Here is a 25,172-nt window from a genome sequence, read left to right on the forward strand (position 1 = left end):
AAACAAAATCAAAGCAAAAAAATCAGTCACTAAATTCCGATCCCCCCCCCCCCCCCCCACTCAGCGGTGTCATACGGCCAACCGGCATCCTATACCATTTCTTTGCCGATGACTCACAGTTATACGATTCCTCAGTACCATCAGAGGTGTCGCATCTGGCAGAGAAAATTAGTAGTACCGTTGCAAGGGTGAGCAATTGGATGGTTGAAAATAAGCTCAAGATGAACGAAGATAAGACAGAAATAATTAAGATTGGCACTCGGAACAACGTCTCGAAAGTTGAAAGCACAGATTCTCTTTTTATTACGAACTGCCAGCTTCCTTATGTCCATGTAGTGCGAAATCTTGGAGTTTTCTTCGACTCAACACTATCTTTCGACCCACACATAAGTCAGCTCTGCAAGGGTCTTTATCTGCAGCTGCGCAGATTAGGCCAGATCCAACCATATTTAATAACGGAGTCGACAAAAACGCTAGCTGTGGCATTCATACTCTCCCGCCTTGACTACTGTAACGCCGTGCTAGCAGGTATACCTGATGACAAAATAGCCAAACTGCAACGTATACAGAACAACGCCGCACGAATAGTCCTTAGAAAAACAAGACAAGATTCTGCTACTACGCTCTTGCGCATGCTCCATTGGCTTCTCGTGAAAGCGAGAATCGATTACAAGGTCGCCACACTTTGTCATCAGTGTATATATAACAATGTGATGCCCCTGTATCTTAGAGAACTGATTACTCCATATGTCCCCCAGAGAGCCCTGCGATCAATGGACTCAACGCTTTTAGTGGTGCCACGTTTCTCCCTCAAAAGCTACGGTCTGCGGGCTTTTTCAGTGCACGGACCAATGGTTTGGAACTCACTCCCCATTGATCTCAGACAGACAACATGCTATACCACTTTTAAGAAGAACATTAAGACCTACTTGTTTAAAACTTTTTTAGATAAGTTTTTGATTTCCGTTGTCGTGTCTGTGTTTGTGATGTTATTACAGCGCCTTGAACCTACATTTTGTTTGTTAACAGCGCTTAATAAATAAAATTATTATTAATATAAGTTTGATTCAGTTTTTTTCACCGGTTTATTTCTACGAACTGTTTTGGAACTACAACCAAACGACCGAGTATTAACACAGGCCTACGGCAATGTATCATTTCAATTTGAAAAGCTAAATAAACTTATTAAGTAAACTTTAAGAATGTTGGAATGGGTTGTCAAATGCTGACCGATGACATTTCTATGAATATAGGCCTATCTTCATTTCTATCTATTAGTTTCAACGCACACAGAAGGATATATTTTTGTGGCGAAACGTATTTATTTTTTACTTATGGTTTGTCAAATGCTGACCAGTGACATTTCAAACGTTTAGATAAGAAAGCAGAACACAAAACTCTGCCTTGAGTTGAGTACAACGTCTATAATTAGATTATGAGTAATGATCTCCAGTTTTTAACTAAACTGAACCATATCTTCCCTCAGCATGTAAATGAGTTTATATCTAAAAAATATGTAGATAATGATATATAGCCAGGGGTCGAAAACTTCCAGACAAAAGTAGGCCAATCCCATTGTTGATCTCGTAACTTAAGACCAAGTCTTAGTACTTCGAATCAGGAAATAAGGCAAATACTTTTTTTATCTCTCGAGATTAAATTATAGAATAAAAATGACTACAATTGCTATACATATTTGATGAGCAGTGAAGAGGTAGGTCTACTAGTAAACCGAAGTCATCTTATCTTATAAATTACAGACGTTAATTCATAAGGTAGCAAAGTCATCTAATAATCTGTAGACATACTAACTTCAGAATTATTTTAAGGACCTTTGAGTTTCTGTCTGTCCAAATGTCTATGTATTTACATTTTCCCCTAGATTTGTATTTCACTTTTGAACTTGAGTTCGTTGGAGGCACGTTTAACGTCTTAATGTAGACAAATATGTAGGTAGTAGCTGGACTGTAGATTGGGACTTCACAGACATGTCACACATGTTGAATTATAGAGAGCACTTGGTAGGCAAAGCATTACAAGTTAATGTTGCACAAGTTTCTGTATCTCCCTACTCTATTGCTAAGTTTGGCTGAATACAGGGGAACAGAGAACAGAATGAAATAAAGCAACAGCATTAACGTTTTTTTATATTTATTCATTTCTTATCTGCAACAAAATTATATTCACTAGCAAAATAATCATCTGAATGGTGGACAATAGATTCCAAGGAAACACATTATTTACACTAGCACAGTAAGGTAAGTGGAACTCATCTTTCTTCGTTTGTGGTCCTGGAGTAAGGGAGATAAATCAATACGCTGCAACATTTTTTTTTTAAATAGTTGCTAAAGAGCTCTGGCATGACTGTCTTTATAACTTATTCTGAATTGTTCATACCATTCAGGAAATTGAAATTTTACAACGGAACTATTGCATTTTTTACACATAACAAAAGGACTTCAAATTCAGATTGAACACCAATCATTTCATGCTGTTACATTTTAAAACACAAGATAATGCTTCCCAATCTTTAAAATTCAAAGATAAATAGTACACAAATTTATTTAAGAAAAGAAGAGGGAAAATGGTTAACTTTAAGCAAATTTTGTGTTAAATAAACCAATATTTCAGAGCAAGACATGCTTTTATTAGCTATGTAGAAAATTAACTTTAATAAAAAAAATGCCAAACAAGATTTGCAGAGTATCAGTGTCCATTTCCACATTCCATCAAAATACTTTGAATGTAAGATAATGATATAATCTTTATGGATGTTTTTTTACAGGTAAAATGAAAACAATAGATATGGAAAAAAGATTTTAGTTTTAAATTGCAAACTTTGTGAGTGTTATGGTACTCAAAATGCAAATTGATTCCAGAAAACAATTATATGGAAGTGTAAAGACAGGATACACAATTTGCTCGTTTGTTTGTTTTGTACCCAGACCTCATCCAATGACAGGCTCAACTCAACATCAATCTACAGTAAACAAACTCACAAGATATTCACACATTTCAATGTTCAGATTTACTTGAACAAATATTTTAAACACTTTGACTGAAGTGCACTAAATAACAATAAAGTTTGATGCATTAAAAGAACGTAGAGCACCGACTGTTGAAAACATTTTCAATCTCTAAATGATTTCCAGGAAGTAGGACATGTACATAGATCAGTGAGGAAACTAGATTCACAGGTTCATATAGGTTTGTAAGATTAGCTTAATGAAATTCAACAGCTTTATTTCAAACAAAAATATAGACCTACACATCTTATAAAGTGACCTACTTAAAAAACATAGTCTGAACAAACAATAAACTTCAATATCATCATCAAAATATTTGCATAGGTCTTTTTTAAGTAACAAAACAAGAATTTCTTTTTTTTTTTTTAAATAATAATAAACAATAGAACAGGTCACAATTTAAGCATCTATGAAATACATTTAAACTTTTGGTTGCACAGTGTTAAGTGTAAATTGGTACTTGATTTGAGCAGCTCATATAGTGCTCATTGAATGTACATGAAGAAAAACCTTATGAAGTCTGGGAGCCCATCTAGTCACTGCCTTTGTAAACATAAAATATTTTTATCAAAAGAGCCAATTTTTGTCAGTAAACCAGAAGAGGTAGCTAGTGTAATTCAAAACCAAAAAGAAAAAAATTCATTTTTACTTCTTGAATTCACCCAAAATAAACCTGTGGGTTTGACTGATTTGTTGTGTTCAGTTCTGGATTGTACATATTGCTGTGGTGAAAGTAGATATATATATACCCAAAAATATTTAAGTCAATTTAGAAAAAATAAAATATCCTGGAGCTTTCCTACCAACAATCTAAATACAATAATAAAAAATAAAAACAAAAAAACAAAAAATAAAGAAAAGGAATGTTTCCACCAGAACAGTGCCTCAACTCATTGTCATTCTGAATATTTTATCATCCTAATTACCAATGACTAGTTGTGATAAGAAGTATTAAAAATAAGAACAAAATCTTCTTACCAACACAGTAAATCTATAATATAAATAAACAGGAATTATTAACACTAAAGAAATAATTAGTACAACTTGTCTATAAAATCTACATCTTAGAAACCTCAAATAATAAATTAGGGTTAACAAAATGGTACGGACATGTACCAAATAAAATATTGAGCTTTATTGTCCATAAGTACATTTCAATTAATAAATTAATTTTTTTTTGACTTCAAGAAATATATAAAGTATGTACAAGTTAAAAAGTTTGCCAACTAAAATCATTTAAAGTTTCTAGAAAAAAAATCCATTATGTTTTTAGCTGCTTCTGATTAAAAAATATTTGTAAAACCTAATTATTTCATAGAATTTCTTAAAATGTCCATTAGAAGATTAAAAATGACCTCAGTTTCACTATCCTACTGGCCAGGTTTTGGTGAATTTCCAAACATTTTGTGTGTCACCATAAAATTTGATTTCATTCCAAATGAACTTGTATAAATTCCTCTATCCAATGTTTGGTCACATACTACCTGATAATTCTTGTAAGTAAATTGTTATCCCTTCTTTACAAAACAACAACAATGAGCAAAATGTAATGAACAAGTTCAATGGTATATATTTATATTCCATACTTGTGCCTGCTTACAAAGACTGGGGAATTGATGAGAAATAACCAAAACAACAATAGAAGCCAGAATGACTTTTGATCAGTAATGAAGCATGAGAATGTATACTAGATATTTCAACAATATAATACAGTACATGAGTATGAGATGTCAAAAGAGACACATTGAAACTTAGAAGCATAAACAGACAAAACAAAAACATGACCAAACAAATTAATAAAGGATTAAAGGAAAGAAAAACATTACTGCACTGCATATTCAAGATAACTTTCTAAGTCATACTTATTTTTATCTATATCATTGGGAAAACTTTATTTGTTTATTGACCCAAAATAAAATACATTTGAACTACTAGTTCAAAACTTATATGTCTGTAGATTGAATGAATTAAAAAGAAAACAGAAAACAAGTAACACTGCAAACAAAAAAAAAAGGGGAAGATAATCAACAAAAAAAATGTATGAAAAGATTTTAAAACGAAGATCAACATAACATTGCTACCTAATAAACAGCAACAATTTTTTTTTAAAATGTGTTTTCCTGACTTAACATACACACTGTTCAGAGCACAACAACCACTAAATAAAGAAAGGTGTACTGTAACTTTGCATTAATTTAATACTTTTGAAAAAATGAAACAAACTAGCAAATGTTTGAATATGATGACAACATACAATTTGTGGCCTAGAGCAGTGATGCCCAACCTAATTCAATCTGCAGGCCATTTTAATTTCCAACACTAGTGTCACGGGCCACATGATGGAAAAGATACAAAAACTTAATGAAATTGACCTGAAACTATTTTATTTCAAACCCGAAGATCTAGTACTTACATTGAATTACTGGGATATTTGAATTTTCTCTCTGCACTTAAAAAAAAATGGCGTATGTTCTGTTTATATTTTGTTGTTCTTGTTTTGTTTTTTTAAAACAACTACTTTTTCTTTATGAAAACAAACATGTTGGCTAGCAATGGTATCATGTTCTACAAAAAAGAAAAGATCTGTTCACTTTTCCTAGTAGATTCTATAGTCCTATTTCATGAATGCACAAATGTTTAATGCCTTGGTAGTAATCCATTAGAAAAAAGCAAGGGCCTTAACGTAGGTAAAGATATATTTTGAAATTATTGTTTTTTGGTGGGGAAGGGGGATTTTCTATATTTTGTGCTAACGTTTCTGTGGGCCAGATGGAAGCACGTCCCGGGCCGGATCTGGCCATATTTTGGGCATCACTGGTCTACAGCAAACAGTATCTATAGTTGAAGGAATTTGATAAATTACAGTTTCTCTAAAAAAATATTTATTAATTATGAAAAAAAAAAATGACAAAAAAAAAAAAAAAGCTTTAATTTCAATTATCTGAAAGCACTTTGCATTTATATTAATAAATATATTGAGTGATCATTGTATCATATAATAATGTCAGTGACACATGTTTATAAGACAACCAAGTTGTCAAATTAATATCAGAAGAGGCAAATAAAAGATTCTAAACTAAAACACATAGAAATGAAACTATTTATTGAACTAACAAACTGAATCCCAACAATTCTTCCTATTTGTTAACTACATTATTTCTCCCAATTTCTACATACAATGATGATTTCAATTTAAATAAAAATTAATACAAAAAAAGCAGTGAAATGTCTTCAGTTCTTAAAAAAAGCACATTGGTAGTCTGTAAAGACAGCAGTGGTAACTAAATTCCTTACTGGAGAATGAAAGTAAAAAAACAAAAAACAATACAAGTAAAGTTTCATTCTACAACTTTAATAGCCAACAAACAGTTAATGAGAAAACTGAATGGTGAATGCAATGACCAAAAGATCACAAATGGAGCAGGAGGATTTTAGAAATGTCCATGCTTCTAGTCCTAAGTAAAAATCTGTGTCACATTAAAGTTTGAAACCAAGAGATGGGCAACCATCCAATCTCTTTAAAATGCTTAAACGTTTCAACCAAACTGACAAGTGCACACAATCTAGTTTAATAAATAAATTTTAAAACATGGCATGATATGTTCATAGCAAAAAAAATACTGGCACAGGTGTCAAACACATGCTCTCAGACTAAACAGAGAGATGGTTATCAAAGCGTTAAACCAACTTGTGACTTGGTAAAGAACTATATACAAGCCAGTTTTCTAGAAGATCAAAAAAGGATTCCACAGATTTCAGAAACAAGATAATGTACAGGCACAAAGCCATCTGTTTGTATAATACAAGGCACATATTGATGTACTACAAATAGTTTCAAAAACTGTCATCACCAAGAAAATTGTATAGAAAGATGTTGCTTGTTTGTTGAAAATTTGCATGAAAAAAACTTCCAGCAAATGAAAAAGCTATATTCAGTAAGGAAGAGACAACATGAATAGGTGATCCTTGATTAAAATCCTGTCATCATTCTAACAGCTATTGTTCCCTTAAGATTAATTTAACATCAATAATGAATTTGTATAGCACATTCTACAATACAATAGTTAGCATTACAAATCAAAAGGGAAAATATCTAAGAAAATTTTTTTTAAGTATTCTCCCACCCTAATAGATTTCAATATGAAAATTTTCAGAACTGTCATTTATTTTATCTAGGTACTGTTTCATGCTTTCAAAATTGTAGTTTCTAATTTTATTACAAACAGAAAGACATAAGAGTATTTTAAATGTAACTATCAAGTTATTGGAATTTGATCAGCATATACTTGACTAAATGAAACAAAGCTTGAACAATTGAATCCACAGCAGGCTGCAGACTAGTTTTGGATTGTTTGTAAATATTGAATTCATTTTTTTTAAACATTCACAAAAAAAAAGAAAAGCAATGTTCAAAATACTGATGGAATAAAGACTGGAATTTCACTAGGAACTGAATCATGAGCAGCATGACTACTCAGTTTTATTCTAGATTTCAATGCTGCATAGATTTCATTACTTGTAGTACACACATGTCCCTTTCAGAAGTATGGAATCAGTTAGTCTTTGACATACGCTCTGCAATCCCATATGTGTAGAATTTGCACTTTTTGAGGTCAACTTTGATTCCGGTTAGTTCGAAAATCTCCTCTTCAAGAAGTTTATGAAGGCCTGTGCCATCTCTCAGATAAACCCACTGGCCCTCATAGTAGTCAAATCGTTTGGGACCACTAAATGAAAAAACAAATTTCACTTATAAAGTAATCTAAAAGAAAATTTTTTAAATCTATAAACTAAATTTCCCTTTAGAAAGAGATCCACTTTCCCTATAAACTATAACTAGAATAACTAGATCAATTTTTTTGAAGTAACGCATGATTTTTTTAAATGTGATGAGTCGTGGGTGAATGGGCGTCATGCACAAATTAAAACTTAGAGTTGGATTCATCAAAAACAAATTGATGAAGAACAAACATTAACAGCAAATTCCAGCAAAGCAGTAAGGAGAGAGAAAATCAATTATTCATAGTGTAATATTCAATTCTGATTGTTGTTATGTTGTCATGTCAAGGAGGAGGTTTAGGCTAGCATGTAATAATCTTTCTTATGATGAAACCTCTGAATCTTAAAAAAAGAAGGAAGCACCATGATCTAATTACCAGATATTACACTTATTATATACTGTAAACTTATCTGGCAGAGCCTGTTCAGAACAATGACAAGGTAATGCCTTACAAACATGACTTTTGCCAATCTCTGAAGTTTATTAAAAGCTCATTTTTTTCTTTCTAATTTTTGACAACTTAAAAAAATACTTGGTCAAGTTTTTTTTTGTAGAGAATGACAAGTTTATTATTTTTACCAAGTATCTAGTTTTGTCAAAGTTAAAAGTAATTTCCTGGTAATGTGGTATGCACTTTGCACTTGTTCCAAGTTCCAACTCTGCCCCAAACAAATGTGTATGTAGCCTTACCTAAGTGGAGAGGACAACCAGATCTGTTTATTGGGAGTTTGTTTGTTCAGGACATATGTACCTTCTGTACTTCCAAGGTGAACTGTCAGGACACCATTCTGTTAAACAATAATAGTTCTTACATAATGAATAGTGGTATTTTTACTGACAATTCAAATACACAATTACAGCAAAACCTTGTTTTAAAGTCATAGCAATCAAAGGAGTTCCAGAAACAATCTTGGCCCAATTGAGGACTTTTATAGTTATGACAATAATATGTTAAAACAAACAATTAAATGTTTTTAAAAGTTCTCCTCGTATTATGTGTGTTCCAAAAAAACTGAAATAAAGGTAAAAGACTTTGTGAACATAAAAAAAAGCATTAGTAATAATACCCCAAAAGCACAGTCATAGTCCTCATTGCAAGCTTCAGTCTCTGGCAACTCCTCAAAGAACTCAGATAATGAATCCAGTGTCTCCTCGGCCAAACGCTCATACTCTGAGTTGGAAATCTCTGTGGCCCTAATAAAATGAAAAATGTTAGCCCAGTATAACAGAAGTAATTTTAGTAAAATTTATTTTTTTTATAACAAATAGACATGACAACGAAAATCAACTTCATCTAGGTTTTTTTGGTACTTTAATATTGTTGTAGACCTGCTGTAAACCCAAGATTAGCATAATAGAATCCATGTATAATGTCTCCTTTCTACTGGTACGAGTGAAATGATGACATTACTTTTGTGTGAAAGCTTTGTGGCATGTCTGGACCTGTAAAAGGACAAAACTTTGAGTTGAGTTTTTAGATGAAAAGTCATTTTTGTCATTATCTGGATTGTATTGTGTCCATTCTTTAGATTTTTGTTCTGATTCTTCCATTCATCTGATTATCATTTTATTTTCATTGACTTAAGCAGTGTGAAGGCTACTCCACTTCTTTATCTCAAAAAAGCTGTGATAATTGATGATGTGGTGTAATAATATCATTGAATATCAATTATCATGTTACCAGACAAAAAAAAAAGATTATTGAAAGAAATGTACATCTCTTCTAAAATCCTGCTACTTTTCACTAAAATTCAACAAAATATTTTCACACAATTACAGTTACAGATTACAAAATCAGAACAAGCTTGACGACTCTCTAGCAGTCCTTAGCAACTAAAAATTATTTTGGGTTACTGAAAGTATAAAGAAATAATTACTTTTGTTGGTCACTATTTCTTAAATACTTGCCTTTAAAGCTCGAGGCTTTCTAATGTCAAGAGAAAGAAGAAAAAAAGGTAAAGATCTATTTTGTGCTGCCATACAGTGGCAAAGCTGCATAAAATAAGCCTGATTTAATGATGGGTGACTGTAAGAAAATGGTTTATTCCAGGAATATATCTGTAACAAACTGTGTCTATATCTTTAATCTATCCATCCAAATACCTTCTAATTCTACATATATATTGTTATAAACCTGGTGGTGGCACAGATGGGGGTGGTGGTGTGTGTGTGTAGTCAGCTGACGCAAATCGCCCCAGGCCAGCGCTAGATGAGCGGTCAACCGTGACGAGTTACGACGATCGGCCGAGACGAGTATCAACATGATGGTTCGGGAAGGATCGACATCGTGAACCGAGCTCAGGAGTGTACGAGGGATGTAGTCATCTGACCACCCAGAATGGTCGAGCGACGCTCTGTCCGGTTCTAGAAGGCCAGCAGGGACCCTATATAAAGAGCGAAGGTATCAGAGACCAGTAGTCACAACATCCCGATCTACAGTTCGTTACAACGGCTCAGTACAAGTCCAAGACGAGACAGAGAGACCAGTGCAAGAGTTGATACAGCGGAGAGATATTTGTACAGTCTTGTGTTACGTGCTGCCAATTGTACAGTATTGGCTGTTATTTATTGACATTAAACTATTACGTTATTTTCAAGCCCTGAGTTGTCAAGTTCTTACAGTTGGTGGTGTCGTTTGGTGCCATTTGCAGCGAGCCTGGATAGGGAGATTCGTAACAACTGGTGTCAGAAGTGGGATCTGCAATGGCTACTACGAAAACGCTAGACCAACTCCTTTTGAAGGAACTGAGGCGAGAGCTCCGTAATCGAGATCTGAAGATGAGCGGAAACAAAGAAACCTTACAAGCACGCCTTCGGGAAGAACTGGTGAAGGAAAAAGAAGATCCGGACACATATCTTTTTGAAGTCGAACTGGACTTGCAGGAACAGATGGTAGCTATGCAGGGACAGATGGCAGCTATGCAGGGACAGATCGCCAGTAGCATACAGGAGCAGATGGCAGCTATGCGAGAACAGATGAACTCGGGGCAAGAAAACACCAATTACAAGATAGACAAAATGGACTCGGGAATCAAAACGGAGTTATTGGCAATGAACCAATGCATACATGCTGTGGAGGAGAGAATCACCACCATAGAAGAACAGATGAACCAGAGGGTCTACGCTGTTGAGAAAAAGATCGAAGAAATAAAGACGCAAGTTTACAGGGATTTTACCACGATGCAGAAAGCAAATGTGATGTCGATCGTACCCGAAGCTTTCATGAAGGTAAAGCCTCCTGTGTTTGATGGATCCGTGTCCTGGTCCGTCTACAAGCTACAATTTGACGCCGCGGCCAAAGTCAACTAATGGAACAGCGATGAGGAGAAAGCAACAGCCCTTATATTGTCCCTAAGAGGAAAGGCCTCCAAACTGCTGCAGTCCATTCCAAACCCACAAGACTACGCTGCTCTCGTCAAGACGATGGAGCTCCGTTACGAGTGACGAGTATCTGCCAGAATTGTATCGAGTCAAATTGAAGACCCGCCAACAGCAATCAAATGAAACCCTACGGGAGTTGGAGGCGGACATTGCACGCCTCGCCCATTTGGCTTACCCAACAGCCACGCAAGACCTCCTGGAAATAATCATTATTGATGTGTTTGCCGATGCACATCGAGACCCCGAACTGAAGAAGGCCATCAGAGTTAGTGGCAAGCACAAAGCCACTGAAGCCCTTGTGTACGCTCTCTTATACCAAGCTGCTAAAGATGAGTTCGAGAACATTTACCAGGACCAGAGGCTGGAGGTTAAAGATAAGGGTCGCAGGGAACTGAGAAAAATGAACGAGGCCCTAGAGAAATGTAGAACTACCCAGATACCACAAGGTCAACGTGGAGTGAGAAAACGATGCTGGAACTGTGGAGGGTTTGGCCACCTACAACGAAACTGTGCAAAAAGGTCTTTTCGACAAGAAGTGAACCGACACAGATCTGAGAAAGTATACAGACCCTGCAGGAAGGCTGAGGAAACGGGAGTGATCATCGATTGTCGTCGTCTTGAGGTACAAGCTCCCGAGCCGTGGTCAGACGAGAAAAGCCAAGATGCTCAGCGAAAAGATGAAAATGTAGCCCCCATTTTCCGAATGAAGGAAGCTCATAATTTAGCCCGCAAAAACATCGACAGCAGCAGTGACCAAATGAAGACAAGAAACGACGATAGGGTCAATGCCTCGAGGTTCCGTAAGAACGACTTGGTCTGGCTATACAACCCCCGGAGAAGAAACGGAAGGTCCTATAAGCATCAAAGAGATTGGGAAGGCCCTTACCATGTAGTTAAAAGGATCACAGCTGACGTTTGCCGGATACAAGGAAGCCACCGGTCCAAGCGGAAGGTCGTCCACATCAATCGACTCCACCCGTACTATGGTGAAGCTGGATCTGCCCGGGACGGACAGATCTAAGGAGGGGGCAGTGTTATAAACCTGGTGGTGCAACAGATGGGGGTGGTGGTGTGTGTGTGTAGTCAGCCGACGCAAATCGCCCCAGGTCAGCGCTAGATGAGCGGTCAACCGTGACGAGTTACGACGATCGGCCGAGACGAGTATCAACATGATCGTTCGGGAAGGATCGACATCGTAAACCGAGCTCAGGAGTGTCACGAGGGATGTAGTCATCTGACCACCCAGAATGGTCGAGCGATGTTCTGTCCGGTTCTAGAAGGCCAGCAGGGACCCTATATAAAGAGCGAAGGTATCAGAGACCAGTAGTCACAACATCCCGATCTACAGTTCATTACAACGGCTCAGTACAAGTCCGAGACGAGACTGAGAGACCAGTGCAAGAGTTGATACAGCGGAGAGATATTTGTACAGTCTTGTGTTACGTGCTGCCAATTGTACAGTATTGGCTGTTATTTATTGACATTAAACTATTACGTTATTTTCAAGCCCTGAGTTGTCAAGTTCTTACAGTTGGTGGTGTCGTTTGGTGCCATTTGCAGCGAGCCTGGATAGGGAGATTCATAACAATATCATCTGTACTCTCTAATTAAATTTGATTTGTTAAATTAGAATTTTTAGTAACAAAATGTTATATATATATTAATTCATACTTAAAAAATGAACTTTTTTTCCTCACATTTACTGTTAAAAATGTTTTAGTATTTAAGTTATAATTGTACTTCTATCATTAATTTAATGTTTATAATGTAAAAATAAAACAAAACAACAAGTTTTAATAGAGACACCAATTTTTTCATTGTAAATGTTTAAGATAATATTTTTTAATACAGTTTGTAGTTTATGTATTTTGAAGGTGATAATTTCCAATTACTATGAGATTAGTCTTTACTAATAAAAATAAATGTATTTCAATCGCTTGACAGCAACAAGAATTAAAGTCAGACATAGTTTACCTTAAATGTTGCCCCTCAGAGGAATGGTTTGTTGCAGACACATGATAACATTTGTTGTAATCCAAGTAAATAAACTGTTTTTTCACATTTGCATTTACAATTTTTTCTGCCAGTTTTTCTTTTTTCTGTTTTAATAGATCAAAATGAAAAAAAACAACAATAGCAAATATTATATATAAATATTTAATGTTAGTATTATTATCAATGAAATTACAGACTATACATCATGATCATGTGTCCTTGTGAAAATTAGGGCCTCAGTAACATAGACCAAGTACAAACAAGCCACTTTCCATGGTCTCTCGCTAGTTTTGTAATGGCTTCTTAACTCTTTCCTGTCCTCTAGGCTTCATCTAGTGCACTGCATTGCCACGTTCTTTTTGGTCTTTCTATGTGTCTTGTGCCATGGGGGTTCCAATCTAAGGCCTAACTACCTCTGTTGTTGGCATCATTTCTTAGGGTGTTTCAGACACATACAATAGGACCATTTTGACATTAGAATTTAAGATTTAGGCTTCTTATAAATTGGTTTTAGGTGGGTAAATGTTTAAATTTAGTTTGTTGTCTTTCATATAATAAACATTTACTGATTAAGTTTATTTTTGCTTTAAAATTTAAAGAAAACATTGCATAAAAATACATGAACACTCAAAAAAAAATGTGTTACCATTCCAAAATGGTAAATCTTATCGAACAGCATCCCGTTGCTTTCAGAAGGCTTAATGGAAAGCATGGGAAGTGTAATGTGCATGTTCTCTTTTGAATCCTGAACTTCTGAAGCCAAATACTTAGGTCTAGATCATAGATATTTAGTATTAGAAAAATTTATATGAAATATTATTTAAAATAAATCTAAATCTATAATACTAGAGTCTATAGCCTATTTTAGATCTAGGATCTGGATTCTAAAAAACAAGAAAAACATTTTTAAAAAAACAACAACTTTAAAAAGACAAAGTTTATATAAAGTTATATTTTAAATATTAAATATTTGATTGTAAGAATTAGTATTTTTGGAAACGAATTGACTTATTACACTTATTTACTTATTAGTTATTATAGTATCATGTATTGTATGGTCTTACTCTTACAATTAGATTCTAGAACTAGATAGAACGAGATGTCTAAAATCTATCAACCAACTGTAGTGTATAAGTCTAGATTCTAGTAGTTCTAGATCTATGTCTACAATCAACAGTTGTTGTTTTTGTAGACTGTGGCTGGCGTGACTGTGTCACAGTGTGTGCAAGTGTTGTCCACTGTTGTTGTGAGTATTCTGTATAAGTATTCGTATTGTCACTGTGTTGTGTCGATGATTGATAATTTGATTGAATCTCAATCTGAGTCATTTTTAAGAAGCATCAACTTACCAATTGATCCGAACCATTTTTTAGACGTAATTGCCTCACTCCTTGCATTTGTCGAAGAGAACGACATTCATTTACAATTTTGCAAAATCCCGTAATACGATTTAAGCTCATTTTTATTTGCAACGCAGATAATTCATTTGTGGTCCAAGGTTAGGGTTGTTGATCATTCTGATCAGTTTCACTCTCTTGTATAAAAGTTTAGGTTCTGCTTTGTTGTTGTTGAGCTACATCTACTGACCTATACCATTTTTTTTAAAAAGGTCTATGCCTTGCTTACTTAATCCAAGGCAGGGGTTCTCAACCTGTGGATCGCGACCCTCTTGGATTGACAATTTGTCAGGGGTCGTGTTAAGACCATCGAAAGTATGGCCTAATCTAAAATGTAAAACTTGACACTTACATGTTTTTGTAACAACGGAAATTACTATTTTTTATTGTTATTCGAAGATAGATGTAGCAGACAGCAGAATCAGAATTCATTTCAAACATTTAGATTGTCGCAGCAGAACAAATTTCAACAGTTTAAGTAAATGCGCTTAATGCATAAGCCTGGTCGTGTTGTAAAGCTCTGGTATGTCATACGTAAGGTTAAGAGTTATTATTAATCGTCAATAATAATAAGATATAGGCCTAAGTGAAGTTTAAGGTTCGCCACTTATAAAGTTCATATAGGGTGTCTAGTTGAAATACTAAGGTGTTAAATCTGTAATATGTGAACCAAAATGTGTACGTTTTGAAAAAGGTTGAACAGTGCCTCCATAAATTTGAATTTTAATACGTAAACCTTGTATAGAAATGCATAACGTATTGGACAACAATTGAACCTTGGATGAACTTCTAATGGTAGTAGGGCAGAAAAGCATGGGCCTCTTGTAGTGCTCTGGTAAGAAACTCTGTTGTGGGCCTCCCATAGTGCTGGTAAGAAACTCTGTTGTTGAACGTAGTGTCTCATAGCCTCCATGGAGTTCAAGTGACCCTTCAGTTGTCTCCCCGCTGCATTTGGACACTCTCGTAAGACATTCGCCAATGTTTCCTCTGCCTGCCCCATCAGTTTGTACGTCAATTGTAGCGAAGTTATTTAAGTCGAATTATCAGTGATGCCATTTGCTAATGCTTTGCGGACAAAATTTCATCAAACTTTCCAAATTACTTAACATCCCATTTGCACCTGCCAGAACTCCAATGAAAGTCAAAAGTCAAAATGTTTAGGAAACAGAAATAGTTTATTGAACTCATTAATAAAGATGCAGCGAAAAATTTCTCTATTACAGACATCTGGATCAAGTGTTTGTAGTCATGTCCCAATTTGTCTGTGTTGCATTTTCTTCTTCAATTTGCAATAATACATTATTTGCATAACAGCCTGTTCATTATCATGTCTAAATACAGAAAAACGTCACATGTGTATGCAATGTGAATAATATATGTTAGAAATTGTAAGATAAATAAATGCATATCTTAAAGAGATATTATAAAGAGAATATAATTACAAATTGTTTCATGATTAAACATAAAGCTTTGGCAATGAAAATCAGATTTACTGTTTGGGGGGGGGGGGTCATGGCATAGTGAGGAATTGTAAAAAGGGGTCGCCGAGCAAAAAAGGTTGAGAACCGCTGATCTAAGGTGACGTGACCAAACTTCCTAGCCGTGACAATCCCGCGTCAAAACGCCTTTCACAAAATGTCCCTCTTTCATTGTTAAAGTCGATCATTGTAACGTTTTTATTTTAAAATCTGGTTTAAAATCTTTCTTAATCTTTTGACTAATAACTTCCAAGTTCCGCTTTGCGGCGTTTCCTTCTCGATCCTTATTTCATGTTCGCAGCTTGGCAGTGAATAGCATGCTCCCGTGTTACAGGCATTGCTAGTGCATTTATTTTTGCAATGTCCTGCCTTCTTCTCAGAAATTGACGTCAGCACGTTTTATCTTTTCGACTTTTGGCGTGTTGTCGTTCCGCAATACAGTATTCCTTGGCATGTTTCTCGCTGATTCTGTTCATCAATTCCAACATACAGTATTCCTTGGCATGTTTCTCGCTGATTCTGTTCATCAATTCCAACATACAGTATTCCTTGGCATGTTTCTCGCTGATTCTGTTCATCAATTCCAACATACAGTATTCCTTGGCATGTTTCTCGCTGATTCTGTTCATCAATTCCAACATACAGTATTCCTTGGCATGTTTCTCGCTGATTCTGTTCATCAATTCCAACATACAGTATTCCTTGGCATGTTTCTCGCTGATTCTGTTCATCAATTCCAACATACAGTATTCCTTGGCATGTTTCTCGCTGATTCTGTTCATCAATTCCAACATACAGTATTCCTTGGCATGTTTCTCGCTGATTCTGTTCATCAATTCCAACATACAGTATTCCTTGGCATGTTTCTCGCTGATTCTGGTCATCAATTCCAACATACAGTATTCCTTGGCGTGTTTCTCGCTGATTCTGTTCAATTCCAACATACAGTATTCCTTGGCATGTTTCTCGCTGATTCTGTTCATCAATTCCAACATACAGTATTCCTTGGCATGTTTCTCGCTGATTCTGTTCATCAATTCCAACATACAGTATTCCTTGGCATGTTTCTCGCTGATTCTGTTCATCAATTCCAACATACAGTATTCCTTGGCATGTTTCTCGCTGATTCTGTTCATCAATTCCAACATACAGTATTCCTTGGCATGTTTCTCGCTGATTCTGGTCATCAATTCCAACATACAGTATTCCTTGGCATGTTTCTCGCTGATTCTGTTCATCAATTCCAACATACAGTATTCCTTGGCATGTTTCTCACTGATTCTGTTCATCAATTCCAACATACAGTATTCCTTGCCATGTTTCTCGCTGATTCTGTTCATCAATTCCAACATACAGTATTCCTTGGCTTGTTTCTCGCTGATTCTGTTCATTAATTCCAACATACAGTATTCCTTGGCTTGTTTCTCGCTGATTCTGTTCATCAATTCCAACATACAGTATTCCTTGGCATGTTTCTCGCTGATTCTGTTCATCAATTCCAACATACAGTATTCCTTGGCATGTTTCTCGCTGATTCTGTTCATCAATTCCAACATACAGTATTCCTTGGCATGTTTCTCGCTGATTCTGTTCATCAATTCCAACATACAGTATTCCTTGGCATGTTTCTCGCTGATTCTGGTCATCAATTCCAACATACAGTATTCCTTGGCATGTTTCTCGCTGATTCTGTTCATCAATTCCAACATACAGTATTCCTTGGCATGTTTCTCACTGATTCTGTTCATCAATTCCAACATACAGTATTCCTTGGCATGTTTCTCGCTGATTCTGTTCATCAATTCCAACACACAGTATTCCTTGGCTTGTTTCTCGCTGATTCTGTTCATCAATTCCAACATACAGTATTCCTTGGCTTGTTTCTCGCTGATTCTGTTCATCAATTCCAACATACAGTATTCCTTGGCATGTTTCTCGCTGATTCTGTTCATCAATTCCAACATACAGTATTCCTTGGCATGTTTCTCGCTGATTCTGTTCATCAATTCCAACACACAGTATTCCTTGGCTTGTTTCTCGCTGATTCTGTTCATCAATTCCAACACACAGTATTCCTTGGCTTGTTTCTCGCTGATTCTGTTCATCAATTCCAACATACAGTATTCCTTGGCATGTTTCTCGCTGATTCTGTTCATCAATTCCAACATACAGTATTCCTTGGCATGTTTCTCGCTGATTCTGTTCATCAATTCCAACACACAGTATTCCTTGGCTTGTTTCTCGCTGATTCTGTTCATCAATTCCAACATACAGTATTCCTTGGCATGTTTCTCGCTGATTCTGTTCATCAATTCCAACACACAGTATTCCTTGGCTTGTTTCTCGCTGATTCTGTTCATCAATTCCAACATACAGTATTCCTTGGCTTGTTTCTCGCTGATTCTGTTCATCAATTCCAACATACAGTATTCCTTGGCATGTTTCTCGCTGATTCTGTTCATCAATTCCAACACACAGTATTCCTTGGCTTGTTTCTCGCTGATTCTGTTCATCAATTCCAACATACAGTATTCCTTGGCTTGTTTCTCGCTGATTCTGTTCATCAATTCCAACATACAGTATTCCTTGGCTTGTTTCTCGCTGATTCTGTTCATCAATTCCAACATACAGCATTCCTTGGCATGTTTCTCGCTGATTCTGTTCATCAATTCCAACATACAGTATTCCTTGGCATGTTTCTCGCTGATTCTGTTCATCAATTCCAACATACAGTATTCCTTGGCATGTTTCTCGCTGATTCTGTTCATCAATTCCAACATACAGTATTCCTTGGCATGTTTCTCGCTGATTCTGTTCATCAATTCCAACATACAGTATTCCTTGGCATGTTTCTCACTGATTCTGTTCATCAATTCCAACATACAGTATTCCTTGCCATGTTTCTCGCTGATTCTGTTCATCAATTCCAACATACAGTATTCCTTGGCTTGTTTCTCGCTGATTCTGTTCATTAATTCCAACATACAGTATTCCTTGGCTTGTTTCTCGCTGATTCTGTTCATCAATTCCAACATACAGTATTCCTTGGCATGTTTCTCGCTGATTCTGTTCATCAATTCCAACATACAGTATTCCTTGGCATGTTTCTCGCTGATTCTGTTCATCAATTCCAACATACAGTATTCCTTGGCATGTTTCTCGCTGATTCTGTTCATCAATTCCAACATACAGTATTCCTTGGCATGTTTCTCGCTGATTCTGGTCATCAATTCCAACATACAGTATTCCTTGGCATGTTTCTCGCTGATTCTGTTCATCAATTCCAACATACAGTATTCCTTGGCATGTTTCTCACTGATTCTGTTCATCAATTCCAACATACAGTATTCCTTGGCATGTTTCTCGCTGATTCTGTTCATCAATTCCAACACACAGTATTCCTTGGCTTGTTTCTCGCTGATTCTGTTCATCAATTCCAACATACAGTATTCCTTGGCTTGTTTCTCGCTGATTCTGTTCATCAATTCCAACATACAGTATTCCTTGGCATGTTTCTCGCTGATTCTGTTCATCAATTCCAACATACAGTATTCCTTGGCATGTTTCTCGCTGATTCTGTTCATCAATTCCAACACACAGTATTCCTTGGCTTGTTTCTCGCTGATTCTGTTCATCAATTCCAACACACAGTATTCCTTGGCTTGTTTCTCGCTGATTCTGTTCATCAATTCCAACATACAGTATTCCTTGGCATGTTTCTCGCTGATTCTGTTCATCAATTCCAACATACAGTATTCCTTGGCATGTTTCTCGCTGATTCTGTTCATCAATTCCAACACACAGTATTCCTTGGCTTGTTTCTCGCTGATTCTGTTCATCAATTCCAACATACAGTATTCCTTGGCATGTTTCTCGCTGATTCTGTTCATCAATTCCAACACACAGTATTCCTTGGCTTGTTTCTCGCTGATTCTGTTCATCAATTCCAACATACAGTATTCCTTGGCTTGTTTCTCGCTGATTCTGTTCATCAATTCCAACATACAGTATTCCTTGGCATGTTTCTCGCTGATTCTGTTCATCAATTCCAACACACAGTATTCCTTGGCTTGTTTCTCGCTGATTCTGTTCATCAATTCCAACATACAGTATTCCTTGGCTTGTTTCTCGCTGATTCTGTTCATCAATTCCAACATACAGTATTCCTTGGCTTGTTTCTCGCTGATTCTGTTCATCAATTCCAACATACAGTATTCCTTGGCATGTTTCTCGCTGATTCTGTTCATCAATTCCAACATACAGTATTCCTTGGCATGTTTCTCGCTGATTCTGTTCATCAATTCCAACATACAGTATTCCTTGGCATGTTTCTCGCTGATTCTGTTCATCAATTCCAACATACAGTATTCCTTGGCATGTTTCTCGCTGATTCTGTTCATCAATTCCAACATACAGTATTCCTTGGCTTGTTTCTCGCTGATTCTGTTCATCAATTCCAACATACAGTATTCCTTGGCATGTTTCTCGCTGATTCTGTTCATCAATTCCAACATACAGTATTCCTTGGCATGTTTCTCGCTGATTCTGTTCATCAATTCCAACATACAGTATTCCTTGGCATGTTTCTCGCTGATTCTGTTCATCAATTCCAACATACAGTATTCCTTGGCATGTTTCTCGCTGATTCTGTTCATCAATTCCAACATACAGTATTCCTTGGCTTGTTTTTCGCTGATTCTGTTCATCAATTCCAACATACAGTATTCCTTGGCTTGTTTTTCGCTGATTCTGTTCATCAATTCCAACATACAGTATTCCTTGGCTTGTTTTTCGCTGATTCTGTTCATCAATTCCAACATACAGTATTCCTTGGCTTGTTTTTCGCTGATTCTGTTCATCAATTCCAACATACAGTATTCCTTGGCTTGTTTTTCGCTGATTCTGTTCATCAATTCCAACATACAGTATTCCTTGGCTTGTTTTTCCTTTCTGTTCAAGTCGATGACAAGGTCAGAAAGTTCTTAGACAAAAAAAAAAAAAAAAAACGAACATTGATGTTCATAGGAACCAACAGGCAGATTTCCCGTTTATAAAGAGGATTAAAAAAAAAATCATCAACCAGAGTGGAGTACGATGCTAGAAATGTCAATCACAGTTGTCTGTCGCACATCTAGATAAAACCAAACATCTGAATACAGATCGTAATTTTCAATTGGAAGCACTTAGTAAGCCTCCATTAAGGTACTTCTCCAACATGTAAATACTTATGAGAAAGATCGATTCGTAGCCTCTAAAGGTATCACACAGTTTTCAATCAATGGACTTCACTTTGAAATTACTCAAAATGAATGACCCAAATTACAAATATGCAAGAACCAAATGTGAAGCAATCATTACTAAGGGTTTGAACCCTATAAAAGTAATAAAGCTAAGAAGCCTGACATCTTTTTCCTGTGGCCAATGCGTCTTTGAGGTTTGATCTGAACCAACCTCCAGATTGGAGCACATGCTTTTATACTGGCTTCAGCTATATCTTCATGACTAGTAGTCTACTTAAGAATGTTTTTAGCAGCCCCCCAAAAGGGAATAGATACTATTAGTTTTGTGTGGTCTGTCTGTCCGTCAATCCCGTTTAGATATCAGAAACTAGAAAAGAAAATGAAAATTGGACATCATATTTTAGATCATTCAAAGTTCTGATGCAATGGCTACTTTTTTTCTGGGAATAGGAACTTAATACATTCTGGGGGAAAGTTTGATTTCCCTCACCACTTGATGCCCCTGACACCAGAGTGTTCCAAACAGTTCTTTCTCATCACCAGTGACCACTCTGGTATTGGCATTAAATTAACATCATTCACATGTGTTGGCCCATCACACCTACCTACACCGCCAGTTGATTTGTAGCAATACGCATCAGAATCTAAATGTTTATGGTTACCATACATTTACATGCCCAAATGGAGGACATAAAGGAGGAAAAAGTTTTACAAAGGTGGACAAAAGAAAGCAAGTCAAAGTAAACTGTAGAAACGTTAAAAAATAAAATGTATTTTATGAAACTAGACTAAAAATTGTACTCATTCATTGACTGTAAATCTACTAGTCTAGAACTTTTGATTCATATTTCAGATGAAGAGACATATTTTGCAGTGATTCGCTGATAGCACAAGCTTAAATGTGAAGTACATTAGATTTAGATTGCACCCCTACTTTATGAGGAAACCTCTCATTGACTCAAAAGACAGTCTGTTTCTCAATCCATTTAGGGATGTCCATTTTGTTTTTAATTATTTTCTTATGACTTAATTATATTATGCATTGTCTAACTATGTAAATATAAACATTACTGCTGACCCTCCATTGTAATAATAAAACCACCATATTTTTAAAGTTTTAATTATTTCTTATCAAGTCCTGATTTATCTTTGAAAATATAATTTGAAGCTGACATATATATTATATATATATATGACATTACATGTATGTATAGGCCTATATAATAGCCTTCAAAATCTGAAGCATCTGATATCCATTATTTAAATGTATCTTTTTAGCTTTAATTTCTTTTTCATATCTATAATGTCTCACATTCAGAAATATGGAGGTAATAACAGAGGACTAACATATCCCATACAAAGACAAATGAAATAAACCAGCAGATTTCATACATCAATGAATTCAAATCTTTATTCATAAAGAAACAAAAATAAAAACCCTGTGGATTTCATATTTTAAGTCTACAAAACAGATACAAAGCATGCTGTAAATTTTGTAAGTTGTAGAGTTGTACATTTTTTTTCCAATAAATTCACTATGTGAGGATGATGCTGTAGACAACTTTAAGTTGGCAGCTTAAATCAATTTAAAACTGTTGCTTTGTGAAGAAATCTCATTATTTAACTATACATTATTTACAGACTACATAAACAACTCACATAGAATAAATACAATTTTGCTAAACTCCTGATTGTTATTAATTATTTTCAATACATGTATTGAGTTTCAAATAATAATCAATGAGTTGGCCTTTTTCATTGAATCAGCAAAAGAAAACAATTACATTGTCATCACGACTCTTGAAAAAAAAAATTATATGAGAATGAACACAACTACAATGTTCTATGAAAAGAAATATAGAAATGTTCATACTCTGTAATGTTGAATTATGATGAGATATTAATAATATTAGATATAAATTTTAAAAATATTGATTGACTGTGCATCAAAAGCACACAACTGTCATATATATCTCACATTCCTCTGTACTAAATACAGTAGTAATATTTACTAAAAAAATACAAGTAAATTAATAAAAGTTAATATAAATATATAATAAAATAAATTTAAACCTTTCGTAACTCATAAGTCAATGGAAGGGGAATGTACAGCTTTGAGAGTCCCCTTCCAAGAAAGTAGTGGGTACTTGCCCAAAACACATCCTAACTTCATATTTAGAAATTTCCTTTTTTTCAGTTCAATTGGATTTCTCAGGAAGTTCCTTTTTTCTTTAATTTCCCTGCTGCTTTTCTTTGGATCGATGATTCCCAAAAAAAAAAAAAATTAAAGATAAGTATGAAGGACAATGTTTGGGGCATTCTTTTAATTTCAGGCTGAATCAAATGGTAGCATTGATAAAAATGCACATAGTTTAATGACACATTGACCATCGAGTCAAGCGTGTTGCAGTTCCAGAAATGTATTTGGGTCAGAGACATTTTGGACTGGATTATTGTGGTCAAACAAGAAATACTTTAAGTTAAAAGTTGTTGAATACCAAGGTACCACTGGGTATTTAAATTGAGCTGTTTCATGGATGCTTATCTAAAATGTTTAAAGCATATAAAAATAGTCCTTTCCTTGTAAACAACAAAAAAGCAGATACTTCTGCAGTTGAAGATATTCAGTTATTGTATAATATTACATAAGTTTGGTATAAATAATAACATATAAATGGTCCAATAAAAAATAATTCTAGTAATTGTAAACATTTACAGTCAATTTTTATTTATTTATTCTAAGGTAAATTATCCCCTTTAAATCCAACTAATAAATTACAGAATGAAAACATTTTTTTAAATTTTAATATCTGATGCTGTTTCCACCTTGGTAAATGATGAAACACAGATTTTCTCATTCTAAACACAGCATGGAATTCTGAATCTGGCAACTGAAAATGAAAGAAAAAATCCATGGATTAAAAGTTAAACTTACCACATTGTACATTTAATTATCAATTAGGCAGCACCATTTGGGCCTTTGAGCTTTAATAATGCTCAAAATGTAGTTAGGAAATACACATTTCCAATAACATTTTAACATAAAACAATCTTTTTTTTTAAATTTATAAATGCATTACAATTATCAATGTATTAAGAATAATATAGGCCTACATTTCTTAAAAAGATATTTAGCAAGCTATCATCAGTTATGGAGTGATAAGATCCAGCTAATTGTTTAACCAAGATAGTTAGTAAATTGGGGAAGAAGTCTAATTAAAATAAGTTAAATACATATGTAACTCTTTACTGTAATAAAAACATCTGTTGTCAAACTGGTTTCATCTGATAGTCTAGTTTCTACTTATACTAGGAGTTAAATAAAAATAAAAAAAAAACAATTGGCATCGCTTTTGGTATCTTTCAGTGTCCAAATTTTTTGTCAGGGAGTTTAAAAATTATGATTACATATCACATACTATATGTATTCTCTTATTTCTCTATAAAGGTTTATTTTATCAATTAATTACTTTTTTCATAAAACAAGATATAATAATTAGGAGTAGCAAGATAGTTTTAATACTAAACAAAATAACATTAAGTTTAAATTTTATTGATATTGAGATTGTTGTTCTATATATTGGCCTCCTATAGTCGTAAAATGACTATGGTTCATCTTGAACACTTTTTCATATGGCTGTGGAGACCTATTTTGGAGAGACACTCCCATCCACAAATATTGCAGATCAGGGTGGCTTTCGCTTAGGTAGTAGAGGAGCTGGCCATTTTCCGTGTGGCATGCTTTTCTTCAAGAGCTGAGCCCATGTTTTCCTGCTGTCCATAGCTTTCTTGGTCACCGTCTCTCTCCAACTAGTGCGGTCTAAGACTATGTCTTCCCAATGGTCAGTATCAATATTCACTGATTTTAAAACCCT

At 35.1% G+C, this 25,172-nt stretch overlaps 3 protein-coding genes across 8 annotated transcripts in view; all 3 read right to left on the reverse strand.

Moving 5' to 3' along the window:
- Positions 1–2,134: 2,134 nt before the first annotated feature.
- On the reverse strand, positions 2,135–14,735 carry LOC106051192 (frataxin, mitochondrial-like). Its single transcript, XM_056005847.1, has 5 exons — positions 14,532–14,735; positions 13,162–13,286; positions 8,874–9,000; positions 8,497–8,594; positions 2,135–7,753 (listed from the first exon to the last, which is right to left on the reverse strand). Exons 1-5 carry the CDS (start codon positions 14,640–14,642, stop codon positions 7,579–7,581), a joined length of 636 nt encoding a protein of 211 aa, XP_055861822.1. The 5' UTR covers positions 14,643–14,735; the 3' UTR covers positions 2,135–7,578.
- Positions 14,736–16,446: 1,711 nt separating this feature from the next.
- On the reverse strand, positions 16,447–20,979 carry LOC129925626 (uncharacterized). The gene has a single exon (XM_056025286.1). The coding sequence runs from the start codon at positions 20,977–20,979 to the stop codon at positions 16,447–16,449; it is 4,533 nt and encodes a 1,510-aa protein (XP_055881261.1).
- A 1,702-nt stretch (positions 20,980–22,681) lies between these two features.
- Positions 22,682–25,172, reverse strand: part of LOC106061561 (villin-1-like) — a 34,406-nt gene continuing 31,915 nt past the window's right edge. For all 6 annotated transcript variants that reach the window (XM_013219737.2, XM_013219736.2, XM_056005869.1 and 3 more), the window contains one exon: positions 22,682–24,188. In XM_013219737.2, coding sequence (XP_013075191.2) covers positions 24,036–24,188 — 153 coding nt within the window. In that variant the 3' untranslated portion in view covers positions 22,682–24,035. The remainder of the gene's footprint in view (positions 24,189–25,172) is intronic.

The sequence above is a fragment of the Biomphalaria glabrata genome, chromosome 1 (genome assembly GCF_947242115.1).
Source record: "Biomphalaria glabrata chromosome 1, xgBioGlab47.1, whole genome shotgun sequence".
NCBI classification, from domain to species: Eukaryota; Metazoa; Mollusca; class Gastropoda; family Planorbidae; genus Biomphalaria; species Biomphalaria glabrata.